The following is a 27,017-nucleotide window of genomic DNA, read 5'->3' as shown; positions in this document are numbered from 1 at the left end:
GGTGAAGTTACTCACTGCAGGATTCCTAGCCTCTGACCTGCTCTTCCAACCAATGCATCCAATATCTCAGGAGCCATTTCTTTAAGATCCTAGAATGCAGGCCATATGGTCCAGGGGATTTAAGTCCCGTTAGTATTCCCACAATTTTTTTAAATTTTTTTTTTGAGTGATAGTGATTATTTTATATCCCTCCCTATCTTTTGCCTCTTGATTTTCACCTACTATAATACATAGGAGCAGAATTCGGCCACTTGGCCCATCGAGTCTGCTCCGCCATTCAACCATGGCTGATATTTTTCTAATTCCCACTCTCCTGCCTTCTCCCTGTAACCCGATCCCCTTATTCTTCGGAAGCTTTTGTGATCTCTACAATGAAGATGGATGATAAATATTTGTTCAAAGCCTCTGCTCTTCCTCATTTCCCATTATTAATTCCCTACTCTTATAGATTTGTAGAAACGCTGTCTGTTTTTATATTTCTTGCTAGTTTTCTCTGCTACTCCAATTTCTCCCTCGTTATTTATATGGGCGTTGTCAATCGTCGGTGCCATTATTTTCTTGTTATTTTTCTTGAGATTAATTTTTGTGAATCCGTGCCTGGCATCCTGACTGCTTGGTCTACTGTATACATTGACAATGTAATCAAATTATTCAACATGTCAATCACCCTTTTCTTGCTTTCATTGACAATATCACCATTATCAATTTTCTGGAGGCCCACACTAATGTAATTGTGTGAAGGTATTTTTGTGGTGATTTTGATTATGCTTGCAAGTTTCTTTACACACTCTGTTGCTGTTACTATCTGACCACACTTTGTTCTTTGCTCCTTCCTCATTTGCTTGGATGTGACAGCTGTGGCTCATTACTAGCAGTCTCACCACGAGTTGAAAAGTTGTGGGTTCAAGTGCTGCTCCAGGACTTGAGCTTAACGATCTCAGGCGGCACTACAGTGCAGGAATGAGGGAGTGTTGCACTGTAGGACATTTCTGTCTTTCAGGTGTGATGTTAAACTGTAGTCCTTTCAGCGCTCTCAGGTAGACTTAAAAGATCACATGGCACCATTTTAAAGAGGAGCAGCGAAGTTACACCAGTGTCCTGGCCAATATTTATCCTTCAATCAACATTGCAAAGCTGAATATGCTGGTCATTATCACATTGCTGTTTGTGAGAATTTGCTATGTATATTTTGGCTGCAGTACTTCCGAATTACAAAAGTGTCAACACATACATCACTGGCTGTAAAACACTTTGGATATTTGGATATAAAAGGCTTTTTATAAATGAAAGTTTTTTTTGTGTGCTCTTTCTTTCATTTTGGTAATTTCTTAACTATTTAGCCATCATGGCTATTTTTTTGTTGTTGCAATTAGTGCTCCTGCCCCTTCGGGATATGAACTGGTTCTGTATTATACTTTTTTTCACACTTCTCATTGATCATTTGTCGTTTTACTCATTAACATATTTTCCCTGTTCACTGGACAGTCTGTCTCATTGCATTAAGGCAGCCTTGCATAAATCTAGAATTGTGGTTGGTTCAAGTTTTGTGCTTTCAAACACAATGTTGAACTCATCATATTATGATTGCAATTAGTTAAATGTTCATACACTATTAGGCTGTTAACTAAATCTGATTTGTTACTTATTTAAAAGATGCTGCCATGTTGGCTCAATGAGGGCAAGGATAATGGTGAAAGATAAAAGGTAATAGGACAAGTGGAGAAAAGGGTTTTGAGGAAGTGCGTGAGCAATAACAAATCATTACCAGCATCTTCTATCTGGAAAAAAATTAGGGCAATGGGTATGATCTGAAATTGTTGAACTTGGTGTTACAACTGGAAGGCTATAAAGTACCTAATGGAAAGATGTGGTGCTGCTCTTTGATCTTGTAACAGAATAATGTAGAAGTTGAGGTCAGAGTAGGGTACAGAATTAAAATTCCCAAACTTTTTTCAGTTGCTTAGTTCACATTTATTAATGACTGCACAACGTTCAGTGCCATTTGGATCACTTCATATTGAAGAGTCCACGTCTCACACTTACTGGGCAACATCCAGGCTTGGGCAGATAAGTGGAAAGTAACTTTTGTGCCACAAGTCTCAGGCAATAACCATCTCCAACAAGAGATAATCTAACCATCTTCCTTTATGTACAATGGCATTACACTGCCTGCAGGTTTCTCTTTAAGCCACATGCCATCTGATTTAGAACTATTCCTTCACTGTCACTGTAACTAAGTCAAACGTTTGATCCCTAATAGTACATGGACTGCCGCTGTTCAGGTGACTCACATTCACCTTGTGGAGGATAACTCAGGATGGTCTTCACAGTGATGCTCAGACCTCTTGAAAGCATAAAGAAAGTGTATAATTTACAGCATAGAAATGGCTCCTTCAGCCCAATAGGTCTATGTCAGTGTTTATGCTTCATACATACATACATACCTTTTACTTTGTCTTCCCTTATCAACGTACCCTTCGGTTCCTTTCTTCCCTATGTCTGGTATGGCATTCCCTTAAATGCAATGCATTTGAGTTGCAATCCATTTTAGTGCTCAAGGTTTATCCTATTTTATTTTTCTTTCTTTCGTCCTATCTATAAACTGGGCATACTCGCGTGCACTCACACATACTCACAAGGTCACACAGTTACCATTGCCTAATGGACAGAATGTCAAATACCTTTTGTTACATTAACTTATTACATTAACAATATCTTGCCATATACTTAACTATTTTTATTAGTAGCTGTTACATTGCTTTTGTATATGCATGCTATTTATTGAATAAACCACAAGATTTGTAAACTATTGCTTATTTATTGGCTATTCAAGGTTTCATCTTAATATTAAATTGCAACTGGTGACTTTGCTTTTGCCATAAATTTGGGTATCCAGGTTGAATGTCCTGCACTTAGCAACAGTATTGACAACCAATATGTTGATCAGAGCCTCCCAGTCCAAAACTTCTGTCGCCAGAAGGTACCCCAGACTACATTTGTGAACATGGTGATTTTAACTGGAGCAATTGACAAGTTTGTTCAACTGAATATTGACTACTGAATTTCTCATTATTTATTTGGTCAGTTTTACATTTTGAACTATTGATATGTTGACACTGGTCATTTTGTTTTGTTTAATAGGGGGATGAAAATAAGACATCAGTGAGGGATCGGTTTAATGCTCGGCAATTTATTTCATGGCTACAGGATGTAGATGATAAATATGATAGAATGAAGGTAACTTTTTTATTCTGTCTGATATATTATAATTTTAGAAATAACTGAAAATGGTATTTCCAATACGAGAATATTGAAGTCTCGACTTGGCTATCTGATTTCAAATACTGATTTCCATTGATAATTTTACTTTTGTCATCTCAGTTATTGACCAATCTAATCTAAGTGTTCTGTTAAAGGGAATGATAGAGGCGTTAAAGCTGCCAACACAATTGGAGGGCAAAATTTCACACAAATTAATGCAAAAGTAAAACACTACCTCGGTTTTCTAAGGCTGAGAATCTGACCATTATTAACTTTTGAAATTCTACTCACTATTCTTAATAGTATGTTAATTGTTAGGATACATAAGCCTTAATGTTTAATTAAGTACTTTGAGCCATATAAATTGGGGACAGCTGGGGCATTGGGGGACAGAGGAGAGGTATAAGACCAAACAAAGTCAAATTCTCTTGACAAAGAAAAGCTTTGTCTTGTTTTCAACTTCACCCGGCCTTGTATCCTGTTAACAACTATGATCTGGTAAACTGACGCTGTGGTTCATTGTTTGAACCAAAAAATATATATATTTCTGGGGTTCTTGAGATTTAAAGGTAATAACTATCTGAACAAGCAGCATTGCTAACATGCGCTGTTTTTCTTTTGTTGATCATGGTTTGTCAACATTTCTGTTGAAAATTGCTATTTTAGTATTGATTGCGATGTGAAAATTTGCATCAATTTGCATCAATGCAAAGTGTAGTCTCTTTTATTCCCTCTGTGTGATTCCCATCACAATTTTAAATCCTGCAATTTACAGCTTAAGATGAATTAGGAAAATAACCATGGATAGTTGATTGAGAAATGTCATTTATACCTGTTGACTTAAATTACAACAGAAATGCACAACAAATCTGTCAGATAATACCACAATAAACTAATCTCATTTATTTTGCTCAACATAAAGTGAGGTTGAAGTTTAAAATAGAGCGTACTTGTTCAAACTGAGATAATGGAAAGTAAAACCACGTAAACAGAGCACTTCTGTTAATTTGTTATTAGTTTGTTTTCGATAATCCACTGCTGTACTGGTATATTTTGTTTATAGCAAGCCCTGATGGGAAAACTTGGTAATTTTTCCTTATTTGGTACAATTCCTTATTCTAGACTGATCCAAACTCAGTGTTTAGTTCTGAACAAGATGGTTTATGTTTTCTGATGTATTTATGTCACCAAACAGTTACAAAGATTAACACTGTATTTTTTCTAACAATGTAATTCAACTCTGTATTAATGTCTATTAGCTTATTTATGCCTGCATTTCTTTCATTATAATTTATTTTAAAAGTGAACATATCGAGTCAAGAATTCTGAAAATTGTCCATGTGGAGTTTGCACATTCTCTCCGTGGGTCTCAGCCCCACAACCCAAAAGATGTGCAGGGTAGGTGGATCGGCCATGCTCAATTGTCCCTTAATTGGGGAAACAAAATGAATTGGATACTGTAAATTTATTTTTAAAAAAGAACTCCGGAAATTGGAAAAATGTTTTCTGTATTGGACTCCATGCATCACACTGACATGACTTTAAAGGCAGTTTTGTCAAATCTAATTACTAAACAAGGAAACTTTATCTGTTTCCAGCTATAGATTTGAGAAGTATATCTGTATTAGTCAGGAATACCATTCGTATTGTATGTAAAATTTGTAATTTGCACACAAACATTAAGAATGAAGTTTCAATATCAATGAACGATTAGAAAAACAGACTTTATAATGTCAATTGTGGACATTTTATTTAGGAAAATGTTGCATTAAAAACCAGAGTTCCATTCAATGGCATTACTTATTGAAGGGCCAGTACGCTACACCATGAACTGGGAATCACAGTGATGCTTGTAGCATGTCTCTGGAAGATGGAAGGAAAAATCATACAAAGCTGCTATTTGTGAACCACTATGGTATGCCTCCTTGCAACTGGCAGAGGTAGTTCGAGTAATTTAGGAATCGGAATAGACCTACCCCCTCCCCTCCCCATTTAGAGCCAAAAATATGAAACCCAACAAGTCTAAAATATGTTGGAAGAAAGCTGAAAGCATTTTATTTTTCCTTGAAGAGTAAATAGTCTCCTTCTAAAGAAACTATTGGAAAAAAACCCACTTGAGCCATTGAATAACGGATCCAAATTACAAACAAACTTATTGCTGCCAACCAAAATTCTATTTTAAAATGAGTGAAATAGGGTGAAAGTGAACTTCATGTTGTAGAAGATGATTTGTTTACCAATTTCTTGAAATAATATTCTTTACCTTTTCTTGGCAGACATGTTTATTAATGCGACAACAGCATGAGGCAGCTGCACTGAATGCAGTCCAACGAATGGAATGGCAGCTAAAAGTGCAGGAGCTTGACCCAGCCGGACACAAGTCCCTATGTGTCAGCGAGGTCCCTTCCTTCTATGTGCCAATGGTTGATGTGAATGATGACTTTATGCTTCTGCCAGCATGACCATGTTTATCATGTGGTTGGGAACCATTTGTTGCACAAAATGGGATACTTCCCAAAGGAACATTAGTTCAAGTTTTTTTTTTCTTTAAAATCCTTAAGTGCTGCTTGCTAATGATTCCCTGTTTCATGAGGAGGAAGCATCATTTAAACTATATTGCACTTTTCACAGATTTTAGATATCACTTCTGCAGGAAAGAAGGATGTCAAGACAGGTCAGTGGTTCAGATGTAAAGAAACTTAAGCAATTACAGCCTGCACACTAAACTGGAAAGTAGCAAGCCAAAAGTTGTATACTCATGTCAAAGTGCAGAACAGTGGGACATAGCATGATGTGCTTGCTGGCATACCAGTGATCTTGATCACATACTTTTTCGCAGGACAAATGCAATGACCATTTGGTAATATACGTTGAAGATTATAGTAATTTCTGCCTTACTATTGAGATGTGGGGAAAAGGAGTAGCAGTTTTGCATATCTCTGTTTAATACAGACAGGTTGGGTACCTGATGAAATTTGCACCAAAATGTGGTTATATTTAAACTTCATTCATCCAAGTTGAGGTCAGAAGTCAGAAAGAAAGACGTTTTCCGTGCATTCTGAATTAAGTTATAGATTTAAAAACATAGAGCTTGCAGTCATAATCAGTTTATTTCGAAAGGGAAAGTGTTGCCTCCTCAGTCATCTAATAACTTCCAATTATGTCCTTTGCGTGCACTCAAGTCCAAAATTGGCCGTGTGACACGAGCTCTGCTGTTGACTGCAATTCCGTTACTCCTGTGAACAAAAATAACTCGGTAAGAAGCCCTGTTGAAGAAGCAATTTTATGGCAAGGCCACTGAGTATGCTTTATTTCTTCCCCACCTACCACCCCATTTTAATTTTTGGGCATTCATTGCTTCTCTTAACTAGCAGAGAGCATCACTTGACACTACAGAGCCAATACTAAACAGTTTTAAAAATATATTCCTTAAAAGCTGTACAGTTTTTATATACATTAACCAGTGTACTATGATGGCAATGGCTGCCTTTAGATAATTTATTTTGCCACACATTACTGCACAGTTGTAAATAAGTTCCCATACTGTAATATCACTTTTCAGAGCTAAGTGTAAAAAAGAAAAATTCCTCAGTATGTACAGTTTTTTTTAGATGGCACTTTCATTTCAGTTTGGAAAATGGGCCAAAAATTTTGAAATGCTCATTGTTTTACTGCTAAACATTTGGAAAGTCACATCTTTGCAATGGAATAGCTTTGTGTTGTGTCTGCAACAAAGTTCATTTAGTTACTCAAAGATTTTACACTAAGTTGCTGTGTGGAGTAGCCCCTTCAACTTTATTACGAAACTGTGTAGTTTCTTTGCTAGATGTTTACATGTTTCCATAAAGGTAAAACTACTGCACAGTAACTTTCAAAAAGCACTGATTCTAATTCAACAGATAAAAATTAGATTGAAGACAAATGCCACATTAGTCACCCAGTGTAAAATGCGAATGAGTATTTGAAATGTTGTTTCTGCCTTTGTGAGGTATATGCATACCAAGTAATGTTACACTATTTGTTTTTTTATTTAATATAATTTAAGCAAGAGTTTGAGTAATCAGGAAGATACCGATCCTTGCAAGAATATTATGTCCAGAACTAAGGAACATTATGCTTTTATTAATTAAGTTTTATTAATCTACAGCAATATCACAAAGAAGGTGCACTATTTCAAATATTTAGTTCCTGTGTACAAAACCCCTCATGAAGAAAGATAACCATTCTTGAAAGATGTGTGTCTCTTTGTTAGCTTGCATATACTGGATTTCAAACATCTGACACATTTTAGAACACCTTCAGAAAAAACAAATTTCCTCATTATTGGATTTCAGGGGAGACGAGATCTGTTTTGATTCTGGGCAAGTGACTTGTCACTCAGATCTCAGAAACCTGCATTTTAACAGTCTGTAAGTTAATGTGAAATTACAGTTCCCAGGCCATACATTTTGACTACACACACAAGTACATACCGGTTTTTTAAAAAGCAAATTCAAGACTGCGGTCCAAAGGCACTTTACAATGCAGCAAGTGGTCAATACCAGGAATGGTCTTGAATTGCATAGTGGAGGCCAAAATCTCTGAATACTCCTCTTGAGAATAATACAAATGGCTTCCTTCACCTGTACTTGTCTGTGATCTATTAAATGTATAGATCTGCAGGATTTGACAAAGGATATTGTGTTGTATCAAATCACTTTCCCTATTTATAGATTTGTAATGGACATAATTTTTCTAACCCCACTGAGTCCAAACATGAATGCTTGTTAGCTGCATTGTGAGCCACCGTATGTCGGCTTTGTTTTACAATGAAGCCGAACAATTTAAGATTAAAGTTAAAAGGGGGAAATCATGTATCCAATATGCAGTTTGAAAAATAGCCCAATGTGGTTCACCTCATAAGTAATGTAGAACAACAACCAGCAGTTATCTGTTCTGTCCCCCAATAAATTCGCCGCTGCTGCAACTGTTATCCAGTAGCGGCTGGCTTATTAGTGGCATTTTAAGAATCGTAATCTTAGTTTTTAATTAGATGAGCTAACATTATAATCAGTGAGTTCATGTTGACTATTTTTAAATTGCTGCAGAAGTGTACTTAACACACCAGTTATCCAAATATTTAAATCAAAACATCATACATTTTTTTAAATCAATGAAAATTATGAAGATTTCCAGACCTGTTAATTATCTTAACTTATTCAGAACAAAATAGTGAAAGATAGATAATTGCAACACTGTTACCTACTGTATTTCATTAGTATTTGTAAATCACCGCAGTTTATCTTCCTATCCAATTATGTAACAGATGCAGACCTTAAAGATGCGCACATCGTGGCAATGTGCAGAACTAGTGAATGTTTTCTTGACAAAGGTCTTTACATAATGGAAATATTGAGATGTGGTTTATGTTGTGCAAGCTGACTTTTTGGGAGTACATAAATCCAACCTTTTTAGGTTTACTAAGGGCATTATCTTATTTCTTAATTAAAATAGAACTATTATGTATTTTGAACTACCTGATTACTATGATGGCTCCTTGGTAATATTAAATTGTTTTTTCTGAGCGTACATACATATGCAGAATGTCCTTCAGTTAGTGCCTGGAAATAACTGAAATTTATCTGTATAATTATTGAGTAGAAAAATGAATACAAAAGCTCAGCAAAAGAAATATTTCTGATTGTTTACACTAACCTCTGAGTGTCCGATTCTTATTCTGTACTGTATTTTGATTAGTTGTACTTTCTTTTTGGAGAGTAAATGTATTGTAAATCAGGCATATGTTATACTCTGTAATGTCAGCAGTTGAACTGCGTGCATTGTGTACCACTTTTAGCAACTGGATTTCTTGAATGTAGGGCTCAAACAATACAGCATACGCATCCATATTTAAATACTGACAGACTGGCAATTTACTAAAATATCTTTGTAACAATGAGATACAGTGCACTGAGTTAAGTGTTTGCTAAACTTCAGTTAATTTTTGAACTGTGACATTTCCTTAATTTCTGAGGCTTTCTCCTCCCCTTGCGCGCCCAGAAAATCCACCTGTTTGAATGTAAAATCTCCTTTTTGTGGACCAGCCAACAGGTTATTCTGGAACATATAACATTATCTAGAACGGGTAGTTTAATATTGCCACATTCGGTTTGGTACTACCCCTTTTCCAAATTCTTTTTCCTTTTTAGGAGTTAAGTCGGTCAATGTTTTCACCCTAAGTCTATCTGGGGCAGTTTATTGTGCCTCAAATATAACTTATTTTCTTTGCACCATGTCCGTTACATACTGCTAATTCTTTAAGATTCCATTCTCTCTGGCTTAGTATTGAAAAAAGTTACATGAACCTTTTGAGTTGATTCCAGCTTTAGCTATTTGCACAACCAGCGTAAGCTGCAACATAACATATGATGGTCCATCATTTTTGTGCTGCTTTAATGTTCCTTCCTTCATCTATACAAACTGATTTTTTAAAATAGCTGTTTTCCCCTCCCTGTCTCTGTCTAACTGAAGTGTACTGTATTCATTTTCAGTATTTAACAATTCTGGCATTGTCATTGGTCTATGACTTATCTAGCATCAGATATTGCATGTAATGTCACATTGCTTGTATGGAATGTATAATGTCACTATCACAATATATCGTTGGGCACGGAATGAGAATGATACTAGATAACAATGAGTGATGACAATTGGAACATTCCATGCTAATTAAAAAATTGTTTGAGCCCTACTTTATCTTTAAAAATAATATCATTCATAAAGCATGGGGAATTGTTCCTAGCAGAGATGTGCAAAAAGCTTGTTTTTCATGACATGGTCACTTCATTTTGAATTATGGGGCTCTGTCAGGGTACTGCCCTTCGTCTTTTCCTAATGCAAAAGGCAATATTTCTAAGCATCCTACCAATTAATTTTTTTAAATAATGCTACAATGATATTACCAGGACATGACTAATAGTATTTTCTTTATTTCCCACCTTAATTTTGCCTAAAAGTATTAGCATGTCCCCTTCATGATGCATTCTGTAACCTTCAGTGAAAATCAATGTCTTATCTGGCATTTTGAATTAATGCTGAGCTGCAATTTAAAGAAAAGACATGTATTTACATGCTTTTCTGTTTTATTGCGGAATCTTTCATTCTCAGAAATTTGCTGAATTTTTCATCATTCACAAGATATAAAAGGAAGAACTGGGGTGAAAATAATTTGTGTTAGTCTTTTATCATAACTCTATGGTGCACTATGACCACTTCTGAGGTTAAATGAATCACAATAAAATAAGTTTTTGAATCTTCCATAACCCAACTCCATGGTAATATTGCAAAACTGCCAATATTTTGTCTATGAACGGCTGATTTATATTTTGTACGTTTGTGGATTACAGTCATGTCTGTATCTTAAACTAGTTTCAAAACCAGCTAATATCTATAAGATGTTAACATCAGCCGCTGAAGATGGCTGAACAGCTATAAAAATACTTTATAAAAAAATATTTGAATATTCTGATTCTTTGTTTAGTTTCTCAAAGATGGGACTTTGATTTCATGCTTAAAGAACACTACTAGTACTGGGAAACTTTAAAAAGCCCAGCACTCTTATCAATTACCCAGGCTAAAATTTTAAGGTGACCAACAATGATAGCCCAAAAAATTTTGCACACCTCTAGTTAATAGGACAATTAACTTTTTTCTTTATTTTGACACCTGTGGTATATGGATTGAAGTCTCCTATGTGTAAATGTTCTTGCATCTGGATGAGACATTGTACATAGCTGTAAATAACACAGGTTCACATCCTCCTTTGTAATAGTAAACTGTGTAGAATGTGTTTTTTCAAAAAAAGTGGCAAACATGCCATCGGTGATGTAACAATGTAATTTTTTTGTACAATGTAGGTTAATTGTGTACATATCGTTTGGCAGTGCGCCGCTGCAGTACTGTCACTGGCTGTATGAGTTCCTGCAAAACAAATGTTATTTTCTACAGTTGCATGTACAGAGAGAAGAGAGATGCTGTTGTCCCTCAAAAATTATGTTCGTAAATAAATGAAAATAAATCATTTGGTGTTGGTTTTGTAACTAGTGAAGTGCATCGCCTGTTTGGTTTAACCAGTGCCATTTTTGGAGAAATAATTCAAAATAATTGAACCTAATCTTTAGTTTCCAATCTATATCTATTGTAAATCTGAAAATATTGCTTGGTGGGCTCCACTACTAAGTTAATTTTTTTAACTTGCTGGTACACGACACATAGCATTTTTTTAAAAACCAGCCTCATATGTGATCTATGCTTAAAGTTGGAAGTTAAAATTCTAAAATGAGATTGTCAAATCTGCTTCATGAATTTAGATTCATTTTATTGATATTGTTGTAATTTTCCAGCTATCGGAATAATTCCTGTTAAAATGTAATGTTGAAAAATGATCACTACTTGAGGTATCCTTAAAAATTGGGGGATGATTTCTCTTGGCAGTATTGACATTATAAGTAGTACGCATTGGCATAGGTAGAGAAAATCTGAACACCATATGGGCAGCACGGTAGCATTGTGGATAGCACAATTGCTTCACAGCTCCAGGGTCCCAGGTTCGATTCCGGCTTGGGTCACTGTCTGTGCGGAGTCTGCACATCCTCTCCGTATATGCGTGGGTTTCCTCCGGGTGCTCCGGTTTCCTCCCACAGTCCAAAGATGTGCATGTTAGGTGGATTGGCCATGATAAATTGCCCTTAGTGTCCAAAATTGCCCTTAGTGTTGGGTGGGGTTACTGGGTTATGGGGATAGGGTGGAGGTGTTGACCTTGGGTAGGGTGCTCTTTCCAAGAGCCGGTGCAGACTCAATGGGCCGAATGGCCTCCTTCTGCACTGTAAATTCTATGATAATCTATGATATGTGGTTTAAAAGGTATTATTGGGTCGGACTGTTGTTGCTTTTTGCTGATGATACAAATGTCAGTTCTGCTTAGCGATGGTTTCCTTGTAAAAGCATTGTCAGGCGTGAATTTTTTCTGCACTACAGAAAACTGGTTGAAGATTTTTCAAAGGAGGGTGCAGATTTTTCTCCGTTAAAATTATACATTGTTAGGCCATGTATCATAGATTTCACATCCCGAGTAACTGGTGTGGAGAAAAGAGTAATTTAACTTTTCTCTGAGAAGTGTGCACTGCAACATTTATTGAGCTTTTTTCTGGAAGCATTGCAGTCTTCACACCGTTGGTTCTTCTGCAATGAATATTTCACAGTAGGAAATTCCCAAATTTGACCAATTGGCAATGAAGAAATGGGAACAGGAGATGGTGACAGCATTTATGGTTACCGAGGTGGGTGACTTGTTTGTAATTATAAACGACAGGATTTTTTTAAAGAGTAAATTACACATTAACTCGGCTGTTAATATCTAATTATTTCCAGTACTTTCTCACCTGCATAATGTTGCACATTTTTGAGATATATTGATTTTTCCTTTGGCATTTTGACATTCCTGTTATTATATTTGCATTGTTTTCCTAAAACTGTAGCTCAAGATTTGTGCTTCAGAGACCTAATGCCAGAATAATGCATAATACACAATCACCTTCAAATCCCTTATATTTTCCAGGCTGGGTATGGGCAGAATTTTTTAATTCATTCAGCTATCATCTTATTGAATGTTGAAGCTGGCTCAAGGGTCTGAATTGCCTACTCCTGTTCCTAGTTCTTATGTGGCGAAAATCCATCCACAGCACTGTTAGTCAGGGATTTTCATGATATAACAGTGATGGGATAAGACCATAAGAAATAGGAACAGGATTAGACCATTCGGCCCCTCGAGTCTGCTCCACCATTAAATGGGAGCATGGCTGATCCGACATTCCTCAGGGCCACTTTCCTGGACTTTCCCCATAACTATATTAGCTTCCTTCAAGTCATTAATATATTATAAACCATTGCAGTCCTAGCCCTGTGGAACACCACTTGTTACAGGTCACCAAACTTGAAAAGAACTCCTGATTGCCACTTGCTGTTTTCTGCCCATTATCCAATTCCCTATCCATGCCAATATACTACTTCCAATACCATGGGCTGTCAGCTTATGATTTCACCTTTTGTGAGGTACTTTGTTGAACGCTTTCTGGAAGTCCAAATACAACACATCAACTGGTTCCCCTCTATCCATTCTGGTTGAGACAACCTAAAAATTTAATAAATTCGTCAGATAAGATTTCCCTTTCATGAAGCTATCTTGACTCTGCTTGATTGGATAGATTATGATTTTCCAAATGTGCTATTACTTCCTTAATAATGGATTCTAACATTTTCCAAGAATTAATGTTAGGCTAATCGGCCTATAGTTTACTCGCTTTTTTGCTACCTCCTTTTTTGAATAGGGGTGTCCCATTGGCAGTTTTTCATTCCTTTGGTATTTCTCCAGAATCAAAAGGATTTTTGGAAAATTACAAACAATACCTCTGTAGCTTTGTTTGTTAGGATGCAAACTATCAGGGTCAGGGGACTTATCTACTTTTAGCCCCATTTGTTGGTGATGTTCCAAGTGGAGATGTATGCGGCTTGGAGGGGAACTTGCAGTTAATGGTGGTCCCAAGCACCTGGTGCCCTTGTTCTTCTGTTTGATAGAGGTCTCCAGTTTGAACGCTGCTGGGAAGAGACTTGGGTAGTTGTATCTGGTGCATGCTGCAGTCTTTCCGGTTTGGTGATGGAGGGAGTGAATGCAGAAAGTGATGGTGGATGGGGTGCTGATCGAACATGCTGCTTTATTCTGAATGAGGTCAAGCTTCTTGAGTGTTCATCAAGTTGCATTGAATCAAGCAAATGATGTGTGCCTTCTTGATGGTGGACAGGCTTTAGGGACTTGGTAATTCCTATCCTTGAACTGCTTTCATATTCATTTATATGGTTGGTCACGTTTCTGATCATTGGCAACATGCAGTTGATGGTAGGGGATTCAGAGATGGTCATTGTGTGGTGCAAATGTTATTTAGCATTTATCAGCTTAAGCCTGAATATTATCCAGGTCTTGCTGCATGCAGACACGTAGACTGCTTCAGTATCTATGAGTCATGAATGATATTGAATGTTGCAATCATCGAAAAACATCCCCATTTCTGACTTTATTATGCATGTACACAGCCATGATGAATTGACCCCTGCATATCCACGGTGCAATGACATCACTTGATATACACACAACTACCTGCATGCTGAAATGAATTACATAATATCACTACAACACTGGCACTAGGTGGCATTGTACCATAATGCGATGCTGAGTTTATTTTTTTTTAAATTCCAATTAAGGGGCAATTTAGCATAGGCAGTCCACCTACTCAGCATATCTTTGGGTTGTGGGGGTGAGACCCACGCAGGCATGGGAAGAATGTGCAAATCCCACACGGACAGTGACCCAGGGCCAGGATCAAATCCGGCGCCATGAGACAGCAGTGACCACTGTGCCACCGTACAATGTCATTTGAAAAAATATTTCCCGCAAGTGGTTTTGTTTTTTTATGTTTAATGACGTGTGAAACTATTGGTCAGGGGTGAGACCTGGTTCACACGAAAGTCCTCATAGATGCAAAAGATCTGAACTATAGTTGCTTGAAGATAAATATAATTGCAACCTGGTCTCTCCACCATTCACTGCTAGATTATATTTAATCTTTTATGCCATCATATAAACAAAATGGAAAGTGTTTGGTTATCTCTTTCCCATCCAAAGGATTCAATTTTCAGGCTAACTAGGCACATTTTCATTCCTGGAGGTATAGAGTAAGTTGCTTTGAGCCCCATTATCCTTCGGCAAAAGAGTGGGGTGAGCAGTTCAACTACTCTAAATATTCATTTGTGGGATATTAACATCACTGGCTAGATCAGCATTTATTGTCCATCCCTAGTTGCCCTTGAGAACCTGGTGGTGCCCTGCCTTGAACCACTGCAGTCTCTGAGATGTAGATACACCAACAATGCTGTTGGGGGGGGGGGGGAGTTCCAGGATTTTGACCCCGTGACAGTGAAGGAACGGTGATATAATTCTAAGTCAGGAGGGTGAATGACTTGGAGGGGAACCTCCAGGTGGTGGAGTTCCCGGGTATCTGTTGCTCTTGTCCTAGATGGTAGTGGCTGTGGGTTTGGAAGGGGCTGCCTAAAGAACCTTGGGGGTGTTCCTGCAGTACATGGCTTCCATTGTTCGTCGGTGGTGGAGGGATTGAATGTTGTGGAAGGGGGTAGCAATCAAACAGGCGCGTTGTCCTGCTTGGGGTCAAGCTACTTGTGTTATTGTAGTTGCACTTACCCAGGTAATTGGAAAGTATTCCATTACACTCCTGACTTGTGCTATGTAGATGATGGATAGGCTTTGGGAGGTCTGGAGGTGAGTTAGCCACTGGGATTGCTAGGACATGATCTACTGCGATCTACTCGGCTCACGATGCCTCGTAAGATCTAACAGTATCTTGTGAGATGTCACTACCTGAATCCCGTCCATTGTGGATAAGTATTTGGCAAATAATCTTTATTGTCACAAGTAGGCTTACATTAACACTGCAATGAAGTTACTCTGAAAAGCCCCTAGTCGCCACATTCCGGCGCCTGTTCGGGTACACAGGGAAAATTCACAGTTCAGTACTGGTCCCTACAAGCGGGGACCAAACGGAATGGCACTTTGTGCGGGGGGTCTTCCAGGTGATCGGAGGGTCCCAGGAGGTTGCCCCCTGCGCAGGGTAGCACCCTGACTCTGCTGGAACCACTCAGGCACCTTGCCACTGGTGCTGTGGCAGTGCCACTCGTGGCAGTCTGGCACTACTGTGGTGCTTGGTCAGGTGAAGAGGGTGGGGGCAGGGGAGAACCATACAAGAGTGAATTGCTCCATAATCTGCTGTTATAATGAGAGTAATTTTGTACGCTCCAGTGTATTTCACTCATGCCTTATTATAGTGCTAACCTATTTCATAAGACTGCTGTGAGTGGAATCATTTTGCATAAAATTAACTGCATCTTGATGTTTTTGGAAAGCATGAATAGCCTGGTGGATGTCACAATTTTATTTTGCTCCTTCGTTTTTACTAATCTCCTGTTGAAAAGATTGTTTAAGAAACAGCAAAGATTTGTGTGCTATCTATTAAATTTAGTAAACGCCATCAACTTCCTCCCAAGAGGAAATCCACTTCTAAAAATATCCTACTTATCTGCAGTATCAGTTTCTTCTACGGTGTATCAGCTTCTCTGTTCCATGTGAAATGTGACGGTGGTTGCTGTTTTATAATGACTGCATTTTATTTCAAACTAGTCTGTGGGCAACTGCAGGTTATGCCCACTGTATGTCGCCATGAACCAATTATTTTCTCAGGCTCCTGTCAGGTATGGAGAATTAAAGCTTCCCTTTAAACAAAACTTTTTTTTAGCTGTAACCTGTTTTTGTACTTTTTTCTTTAAAAATCCAGTTTAAAAATGTTTCCTGGAGTTCCCCTTTTGGCAAGTTCGTGTTTCTCTGTCCCATCAGTCATTGTCATGAACTTGGGCCCACGATGGTGCTGCTAAATTTCAGTTGCATTATTGGCCCTTTGCCTGATCTCCCTGCTCCTTATTCTGCCGTCAGATGCCCTAGTCATGTCCTTAATGAGTAATAATTCCCTGGCCTTCCACTATGCCTGCCATCCTTATCAGGTCCTGATCGCAAGATCAAGTTCCTTGAATGTGTTTAGGAAAATTTTCTATAGCTGTATGTTTCCAGGCCAACTAGAAAGGACATGTATAACAATAATAATATAATAATCGCTTATTGTCACAAGTAGGCTTCAATGAAGTTACTGCCTTGGTCTGCTTTAAAAGCCAGCTAATTAACCCTGTGCTGAACCAGCCCACAAAGATGGGTTGGGGGGGGGGGGCAGATGTTTTAGCCTTCACCTCGCTGCTTTCTCGAAGGCGGGTCCTGTAGGCATGGAGGTCAGCTTCTCCATCCTGTGGTTCAGCATGGCGGGGGGGGGGGGGGAACTATTGGAGTTCTTAGTCCTGGAGAAGATGAAATTTTCCCGCAGGGGTGCGGCAGGGGGAAAGTGATGGGTTCTACAAGAGTTGGGATTGTTCATTCTGCTTTTTGGGGGGTTGGTTACCGTCAACTGTTAAGGGTTAAGGAGGGAAAAAGGGGGAGGGGTTCTTATTGTGTGGGGAGCGGGTTTATATGTTGTGTATTTTTTATAAAATGTTGAAAATTGGAATAAAAATACTTTTTTCAAAAATAAAGGAATACTCCAGGAAATTATGGGCTGATGAGCCTTGCGTCAGTGATAAATAAATTATTGGAAAAGATTCTTCGGCACATTTGGAAACAAAAGGACTTATTAGTGATAAGTGTTGTGTTATGTACTCTGGAATAATTCAGGCTGCAACTCGATGCAGCTTTGACCAAAAGATACTCCAGACTTTGAAGTAAGTTCAATGTGATTTATTGAACCATTAGCACAGTTCTCTGAGTTCAACTCCTGCTAATCTTGCTATCGCAACTCAGTCTCACTAAGCAGTCTGCTCTCAGCCACATGGTGGGTGTGATGCTTCTGAACTGCCCCTGTCCTTCTCTCCAAGTATCGCCTGTGGAAAGAAAGAGCATGTGTGCCCTGTCCTTTTATATAGGTTGTGGTTTGCCCCCTTGTAGTAATGCCACCTCTAGGTGTCTTGACTGCTCATTGGTTGTGTCCTATTCTAAGTGTTCATTAGCTGCATGTTTGCATATCATGACATCTCCGGTGCTCCCTCTAGTGTTTTTTATGGAAGTGAAGAAGGAAGGGCAGTGGATGTTGTTTACATGGACTATAGTAAAGCCTTGGACAAAGTCCCTCATGGCAGACTGGTACAAAAGGTGAAGTCACACGGGATCCGGAGGTGAGCTGACAAGATGGTACAGAACTAGCTCGTCATAGAAGATAGAGTGTAGCGGTGGAAGGGTGCTTTTTTAAAAAAAAAAAAAAATTTAGAATACCCAATTCATTTTTTCCAATTAAGGGGCAATTTAGCATGGCCAATCTACCTACCCTGCACATCTTTGGGTTGTGGGTGCGAAACCCATTCAAACACTGGGAGAATGTGCAAACTCCACACGGACAGTGACCCAGAGCCGGGGTCGAACCTGGGACCTCGGGCGCCGTGAGGCAGCAGGGCTAACCCACTACGCCACCCTGCTGCCCTTGCTTTTCTGAATGTAAGGCCGTGACTTGTGTTCTGTAGGGACCTTTGTTGTTCATAGTATATATAAATGATTTGGAGGAAAATGTAGCTGGTCTGATTATTAAGTTTGCGGACGACACAAAGATTAGTGGAGTTGCGGATAGTGAAGAGGACTGTTGGAGGATACAGGTCGGTTGGAGATTTGGGCAGAGAAATGACCAATGGAGTTTAATCCGGACAAATGTAAGGTAATGCATTTTGGAACGTCCAGTACAAGTGGAAATTATACAGTAAATGGTGGAACCCTTGGGAGTATTGACGGGCAGAGAGATCTGAGTGTACAGTTCCACAGATCACAAATTGGCAGCGCAGGTGGATAAGTCGGTCAACAAAGCATACGACATGCTTGCCTTCATTGGTTGGGGCATTGAGTATAAAAATTGGCAAGTCATGCTTCAGCTGTACAGAACCTTGGTTCATCCACATTTGGACTATTGCGTAAAATTCTGGTCGCTACACTACCAGAAGGATGTGGATGCTTTGGAGAGGGTACAGAGAGGTTTACCTGGATGTTGCCTGGTCTGGAGGGTATTAGCTATGAGGAGAGGTTGAATAAACTTGGATTGTTTTCACTGGAACGATGGAGGTTGAGGGATGACAAAATTGAGTGGCGTGGATAGTCGAGATTCTTTTTCCCAGGATGGAAAAGTCAATTATTAGGGGACATCAGTTCAAGGTGTGAGGCGAGCATGAAAGTTTAGAGGATATATGCAAGGCAAGTTTTTTTTACACAGATTGGAGAGTGCCTGGAACCCGCTGCCAAGAGAAATGGTGGAAGTAGATATGCTAGTGGCGTTTAAGAATAGGATGGGAAGAGAGGGATATGGACTCCTGAAGTGCAGAAGGTTTTAGTTTTGGCAGGCATCATTATCGGTCCAGGCTTGGAGGGCTGAAGGGCCTGTTCCTGTGCTGTACTGTTCTTTGTTCTTCTTAAAAGAGCTTGTCTCAGTAACAGTGACCAAAAGACTACCAGCTTTCATTAAAGAAAACAGCTGGTTCACAAGTTTTAAGAAGGAAATCTGGGATTTTTCCATTTAAACTTTTCTATAGCTAGCCTAAATCCTCTGATACAATGATCACTGATCCCTAAATGTTCCCCTAATCGATACTTGTGGCCATTTGTCTCTCCTCTTTCTCCAGAATCAAAACCAGCAATTCTCCTTTCTCACCAGACTGGAAACATACCGATGTAGAAAATGTTCCTGAACACAATTTTGAAATGCTTCACCTTCTCTGCCCTTTATCATAATATAAACTCGGATAGTAATAGTTCAAGGACCCCTTTTCTAACAATGCTGTAGGTTTTGCACCTCTGTCATTTTGTTGCAAAATGTTCTTCCTATATATTTCCCACTAGTTGGAAGCCTATGGCATACACTCGGATGTTACATCCAGGAATATTTAGTATCCGGTCCTGCCCTTTATTGAACCATGTCTCCATTATCACCACAACATATTCCCATCTGGATAATTGGATCTTCAGTTCATTAACCCAGCATACTGATACAAAAGCAAAATATTGAAAATTCCACAACTGCTCAGCAAATCCAGGCAGCATGTGGTGGGAGAAACAGTGTTAACATTTCAGGTCTGGGTGTTCTGATTGAAATAGAACATTACAGCGCAGTACAGGCCCTTCGGCCCTCGATGTTGCGCCGACCTGTGAAACCACTCTAAAGCCCATCTACACTATTCCCTTATCGTCCAAATGTCTATCCAATGACCATTTGAATGCCCTTAGTGTTGGCGAGTCCACTACTGTTGCAGGCAGGGCATTCCATGCCCTTACTACTCTCTGAGTAAAGAACCTACCTCTGACATCTGTCCTATATCTATCTCCCCTCAATTTAAAGCTATGTCCCCTCGTGCTAGACATCACCATCCGAGGAAAAAGGCTCTCATTGTCCACCCTATCCAATCCTCTGATCATTTTGTATGCCTCAATTAAGTCACCTCTTAACCTTCTTCTCTCTAACGAAAACAGCCTCAAGTCCCTCAGCCTTTCCTCATAAGATCTTCCCTCCATACCAGGCAACATTCTGGTAAATCTCCTCTGCACCCTTTCCAATGCTTCCACATCCTTCCTATAATGCGTCGACCAGAATTGCACGCAATACTCCAAATGCGGCCGCACCAGAGTTTTGTACAGCTGCAACATGACCTCATGGCTCCGAAACTCAATCCCTCTACCTATAAAAGCTAACACACCGTATGCCTTAACAACCCTCTCAACCTGGGTGGCAACTTTCAGGGATCTATGTACATGGATACCGAGATCTCTCTGCTCATCCACACTGCCAAGAATCTTACCATTAGCCCAGTATTCTGTCTTCCTGTTGTTCTTTCCAAAATGAATCACCTCACACTTTTCTGCATTAAACTCCATTTGCCACCTCTCAGCCCAGCGCTGCAGCTTATCTATGTCCCTCTGTAACTTGTAACATCCTTCCGCACTGTTCCCAACTCCACCGACTTTAGTGTCATCTGCAAATTTACTCGCCCATCCTTCTACGCCCTCCTCCAGGTCATTTATAAAAATGACAAACAGATCCTTGTGGTACACCACTAGTAACTGGACTCCAGTCTGAACACTTCCCATCAACCACCACCCTTTGTCTTCTTCCAGCTAGCCAATTTCTGATCCAAACTGCTAAATCACCCTGAATCCCATGCCTCTGTATTTTCTGCAGTAGCATACCGTGGGGAATCTTATCAAACGCTTCACTGAAATCCAGATACACCACATCAACTGCTTTACCCTCATCCACCTGTTTGGTCACCTTCTCAAAGAACTCAATAAGGTCTGTGAGGCACGACCTACCCTTCACAAAACCATGTTGACTATCTCGAATCAAATTATTCCTTTCCAGATGATTATACATCCTATCTCTTAGAAACCTTTCCAAGAATTTGCCCACAACAGAAGTAAAGCACACTGGTCCATAATTACTGGGGTTGTCTCTACTCCCCTTCTTGAACAAGGGGACAACATTTGCTATCCTCCAATCTTCTGGCACTATTCCTGTAGACAAAGATGACTTAAAGATCAAAGCCAAAGGCTCAGCAATCTCCTCCCTAGCTTCCCAGAGAATCCTAGGATAAATCCCATCCGGCCCAGGCCACTTATCTACTTTCACACTTTCTAGAATTGCTAACACCACCTCCTTATGAATCTCAAGCCCTTCTAGTCTAGTAGCCTGAATCTCAGTATTCTCCTTGGCAACATTGTCTTTTTCCTGTGTGAATACGGACGAAAAATATTCATTTAGCACCTCTCCTATCTCTTCGGACTCCAGGCACAACTTCCCACTACAGTCCTTGACTGGCCCTACTCTTACCCTAGTCATTTGTTTATTCCTGACATATCTAGAGAAAGCTTTAGGGTTATCCTTGATCCTACCTGCCAAAGTATTCTCATGTCCCCTCCTGGCTCTTCTTAGCTCTCTCTTTAGGTCCTTCCTGGCTAACTTGTAACTCTCAAGCACCCTAACTGAATCTTCACGTCTCATCTTTACATAAGCCTCCTTCTTCCTCTTGACAAGTATTTCGACTGCCTTAGTAAACCACGGTTCCCTTGCTCGACCACTTCCTCCCTGCCTGACAGGTACATACTTATCAAGGACACGCAGTAGCTGTTCCTTGAACAAGCTCCACATTTCCAGACTTTTCTGTTCTTAGTTCTGATCCTGATTACTGTCTGATCGTCTTCGCCGACCACTGGCTAATGAGTTTGATTGACCAAGAAATTCTGTGTTTCTTGTCATGGGTTCTGTGGGTTCTGGAATGGCTGATGAGCTCAATCCTAGAGCCATATCTTCAACTGTACACCTGGCAGATGTTTCCCGAGGTGGGGTCGTCCTTGACTCGAGATCACTTTCTCAGGCTCCTTGTCATTGGGTGTCCTCGAAGAATTGTGCCCCTTCACCGGTCCCTCCAAGTAGGTCACTTCTAAGCAAGGGCTCCCAGGTGTTGACGTTGAAGTTGCATTTCTTGAGCTAAGCCTTCAGGGTGTCTTTGAAGCGCTTCCTTTGACTTCCTCTTGTTCGGAAGCTGGGCAAAAAAGATTTGCTTTGGCAGTTGGGACACTGATATCCTAAGCACTTGACCGGCCCAGCGGTTCCCGTACAAGCCTCCCCGAACAGGTGCCGGAATGTGGCGGCTTTGGTGATGAGGACATCCTTTTGGTCTCTGGATTGGACGATGGCAAATTCGATCATGTGCCAGTGCTTTGATTGTGGATGTGTATAGGAAGTCTTGAACTTGTCTTTTTGGCAGAACCATGACAATCCGCACATTTGGCGAGCAGGTGAACCCTGTTGGAGTTGCAATTCCCAACTTCTTTACCAATGGTTGCTTTCCAAATTTGAGAGTCCTTCCCAACCCTGGCATTGAAGTGCCCAAGGAGGATGATCTTATCTTCCTTAGGAATGTTGGAGATAAGTGGTTAGCACTGCTGCCTACGGCACTGAGGATCTGGGTTCAAATCTCGGCCCTGGGTCATTGTCTGAGGAGTTTCACATTGTCCCTGTGTCTGCGTGGGTCTCACCCCCACAACCCAAAGATGTGCAGAGTAGGTGGATTGGCCATGTTAAATTGCCCCTTAATTGGAAAAGAATAATTGAATACTTTAAATTTTTTTTAAAAAGGAATATTGAAGAGTATGGTGCCCAGGGTGGTGTAGAAGCTTTTGACTCATCATTGACATCAAAGGTTAGGGGTGTAGGCCCTCACGACCGTTGCCTGCTGGTTCTTGTCAAATTGTAGATGGAGGGTCATGAGGTGGTCATTGATCCTGGGATGGAGTTCCAAGAGTCAGTTGACGAGTTTGTTCTTGATGGCAAATCAATTGCATGGGTCCTGGGCTGATCGTCATGTTTTCTTCCCCAGAAGGTGTAACCACCACCATCTTCCCTTTGCCTGCTCCTCTGGTTTATAGCAGGGCAGTGACGTCAATGTTGAAGTGCCTGAGTTCACAGGCAACAAGTGCAGTTCTCAGTTTCAATCTATTGTTTTGCTCATTCTCCATGAGCGTTCATACATTCCAGGTTCCAAAATTCAGGTTAACTTTGATGGTGGATGAGCCTGCAGTTTGAGGATGGAACAGACCATTTTGAGGGCACCTTTTCTAGCCTTTTCCCCATGCGGGTGAGCAGAGTGGATCCTGAAGAAGGCTGCTCAGTTGTGAAGAAAGCTGCCGAAACACATCCTGATCCTATTTCAGCAGCGAGATGACTGAATCAAACTCCACCGCCTACATGCCAGTCCGAAGCTAGAGATTTCCAAATCTCATGGCTCTGTCCTCATCACCTCTTGTCGATCGCCGCAGAGGGCTTGTCTGTGTGTGGGAGGGAGGGGGGTTCTGGTTTCCTCTCAGTAGACGCCTGGTGCAGGACATCTTTTAAAGTGGGTATGCCGTTGCACATCAGCAGACACAATGTCCTTTACAGAGAGTAGGTCCAGTTCCAGTGGCAAGGAAACCTCGATGACTGGGGATCTCCTCCTTGCTGCAGCCTTCATCGCAGCCATTGATATTATGCGAGTATCTTCCGCCTGATCCACCGTTGAGAACTGGTTTTGGATTGCGCTTTGTCTGGTTCCTCCCCACCAACTTTACCATCATAGGTAACCCTGCCAGAGCTTTAAACTCTTGACGGCTTTGCTCTCGGGATCAACAGAATACTCAAGCCTCTCCACCATGGCAAGGTGGCAATCTGAGGAAAGGTCTGTTGTGCAAACATGCCCACTGGGATTTCACTATTTTAATCAATTAACCGTATCCATTTGGTTTGCAACCTCAAGCCACATGTTGTCCCTTTACTGGCTGCCATTTGCTTATGGCCCTTGTGGAGTTGGTCCTGCATTTAAATTGCAGAGAAAGTCCATTGAGCCTGAAGATACCAGATGGATTTTTTTCCAGATCTTTCTTGTTCTGATTTAATGTTGGGGGAGTGATGTCCCCTTGTTCTCTGTAAATTAGGAGTCTGTGCAGAAGGTAACGCTTAAAGTACAGGATACTCCAATGCTTGATACACTTTTCCTGCCCAGTAAAAAGGATGGGACCTTCTGGAAGTGTTTTGATAGGCATTACAGATCATTTCAAGGGAGAGGTCCCCAAGAGAGAGAGAGAACAGACCACCAGGAGTAACCACCAGGAAAGGAGCAAAAAAAAGAGGCTCCAAGCAGCAGAAGTGCCGCTGCTGGCACACTTCAAGTTTAGAGGGCTCAGGGGAAGTCCTGGAGGTCTGAGCAGGCAGCAAAATGTTGGCCTATGCTGCAGGCCTATTGGCCAAAGGTAACTTTGGAGGAGTGGCTTTGTGCTCTGCATAGCTGAAGTTGCGCCTGTGGGTTGGAGCTCGAGGGCAAATTCAGGCGACAAAGGGACCATAACCTCGGGAGACAAAATTGAAATCCTGGACTGCAAGCAGTCATTGAGGCAGTCCAGGTTGGAGTGATGGTGAATAGGGAGCGCAGCTCTTCCCTTTAGTTGAAGGGTTAGTTAGTTGAGGGGACACCAGTTTAAGGTAAGGAGTGAAGGTTTAGGAGGGAATTTGAGGAAAAACATTTTTACCCAGAGGGTTGTGACGGTCTGGACTGCATCGCCTGGGAGGGTGATAGAGGTGGGTTGCCTCACATCCTTTAAAAGTACCTGAATGAGCACTTGGCACATCGTAACATTCAAGGTTATGGGCCAACTGCTGGTAAATGGGATTAGTTAGGCAGGTCAGATGTTTTTCATCTCCATTGGTCGGAGGGCCTCTTCTGCACTATTATTCTGCGATTCTGACATTTGAGAATTTCGAGGTTAGATTTTCAAAGGTGATGGCTGGAATCCCTCATGAAAGAGACAGACTATCGATGAAATTGGTTGACTCTGTGTTTACTGACATCTGAGTGGGTTGCTGAAAAATCTGGGATCTGTCTTGGTCACATTTGCCATTTATACTGCAGTGTGGAGTATACAACCACAGTTTGCATGCTAATTCACATGTACCTCATGTTAACTCTAAATGTTGGAGTATAAGATTGTAAATTGTTTTATCTTTCTAACCTTGTATAGTGAAGTTTATTTTGTTTGTTCACAATCTATGGAATCTTGTGCCTTTATTGTCTTTGAAAATACCTTTGGTCTCGAACGATGTCTATTTGAAACAATGGGTCACTGTCCCTAACCAAATCATAGCAAAAACTTGAGGGTCTGGGCCAAGATCATAACAGTGGGACTTGGTGTCATCCTGCCTCTGAAAACTGGCAGACATTGCAGCAGCTTCTCCAATAACAAGTGTGTGAGGGTAGCATTCAAATATATGCTTGCTTTTTAAAATTATACATACATTGTGTGGTAACTTGACCACAGAAGAGTAGTCAAAAACAGTTGTTAATAAAGTTAATCTTATTTAATATGTAGGCAGAATGAACTCAAACGTGGGAGCAGCTAGCTGAACATCAAAATAACAACAGAATTAGAACGGTAGTAAAATACGAACAAACACCGGTAACAACAAGAACTAATGAAATCATGGCACTTACTGATGACATCAGCAACGGATTTAAATAAGAATAATAACGCTCTATAATACTTCTCTCTTTCCCCCCCCCCCCTTAAATTTGAATCCACCTTAAAGACAAAAATACAATTATACTAATACCTTAATTATACATCAGTCTTCAGGAGCTTTGCGACTATGCTTTGATCTACACGGTAACACTGGTGACTCCATCAACTCCTCCACTTTTCCTTTCTTGGTGTAGGGCACTGTCCTCGGTTTGAAAAAGGAAGTAGCCTGAGGATCTACGAACAATTTTATTGTAGTGCCCTGTAATGTACCCAGTTCGTCTTTGAAAACCTCAGGATGTTTCTGAATGATGTCCTCTGTCACCTTTTGTGTGCTTTATTTCACCCCAGTTCAGCTGAAGTTTCCTGAGCAAGTTGAGCCCTAGTAGACCAGGTCCATGTGTATTTATTACCAGGAACCGTGCTCTTGCTTCTTGGCATAATACACAATGTGTACCTATAACACCCCAAGCAATGGTATAATATCGCTGCTGTACGTCCGAAGGTTGATTCCTGCCTGAAGGGCGGTTCGGTGGCAAAGTGGTTAGTACTGCTGCCTCACAGCTCCAGGGACTTGGGTTCAATTCCGGCCTCCAGTAACTGTCGGTGTGGAGTTTGCACGTTCTCCCCGTGTCTGCGTAGGTTTCCTCCTGGTGCTCCGGTTTCCTCCCACAGTCCAAAGATGTGCAGGCTAGGTGGATTGGCCATGCTAAATTGTCCCTTAGTGTCCAAAACGTTAGGTGGGGTTTGGGTTACGGAGATAGGGTGGAGGCATGGGCTCTTTCCAAGGGCTGGTGCAGACCTGATGGGCCGAATGGCCTCCTTCTGCACTGTAAATTCTATGATTCTGTGAGTAAGGGCTGGTGCCTGTTTAGAACCCCAAATCTTCCTGAAGGTCTCCTCACTGATTACCGATGAAGAGACTCCTATGTCCACCTCCCCATGAGTTTTGTCCATCGACCTCCACTGTAGCATAAATTGGCTCTGTACACCC

The 27,017-nt window shown here is 40.5% G+C and overlaps 1 protein-coding gene and 1 long non-coding RNA gene across 7 annotated transcripts in view; one reads left to right on the top strand and one right to left on the bottom strand.

Annotated features, from left to right (window-relative positions):
- The window catches only part of ankrd11 (ankyrin repeat domain 11), a 252,452-nt gene extending 241,132 nt beyond the window's left edge, over nucleotides 1-11,320 (top strand). For all 6 annotated transcript variants that reach the window (XM_072518040.1, XM_072518041.1, XM_072518042.1 and 3 more), the window contains 2 exons: nucleotides 3,142-3,237; nucleotides 5,538-11,320. In XM_072518040.1, coding sequence (XP_072374141.1) covers nucleotides 3,142-3,237; nucleotides 5,538-5,723 — 282 coding nt within the window. In that variant the 3' untranslated portion in view covers nucleotides 5,724-11,320. The remainder of the gene's footprint in view (nucleotides 1-3,141; nucleotides 3,238-5,537) is intronic.
- LOC140430525 (uncharacterized) overlaps nucleotides 4,986-27,017 on the bottom strand; it is a 35,894-nt gene continuing 13,862 nt past the window's right edge. The window contains exon 2 of the long non-coding RNA XR_011949445.1: nucleotides 4,986-6,497. This is a non-coding gene — a long non-coding RNA (uncharacterized lncRNA). The remainder of the gene's footprint in view (nucleotides 6,498-27,017) is intronic.

This window comes from Scyliorhinus torazame, chromosome 10 (genome assembly GCF_047496885.1).
Source record: "Scyliorhinus torazame isolate Kashiwa2021f chromosome 10, sScyTor2.1, whole genome shotgun sequence".
Lineage (NCBI taxonomy): Eukaryota > Metazoa > Chordata > Chondrichthyes > Carcharhiniformes > Scyliorhinidae > Scyliorhinus > Scyliorhinus torazame.
This window is presented reverse-complemented; position numbering and strand designations above follow the sequence as displayed.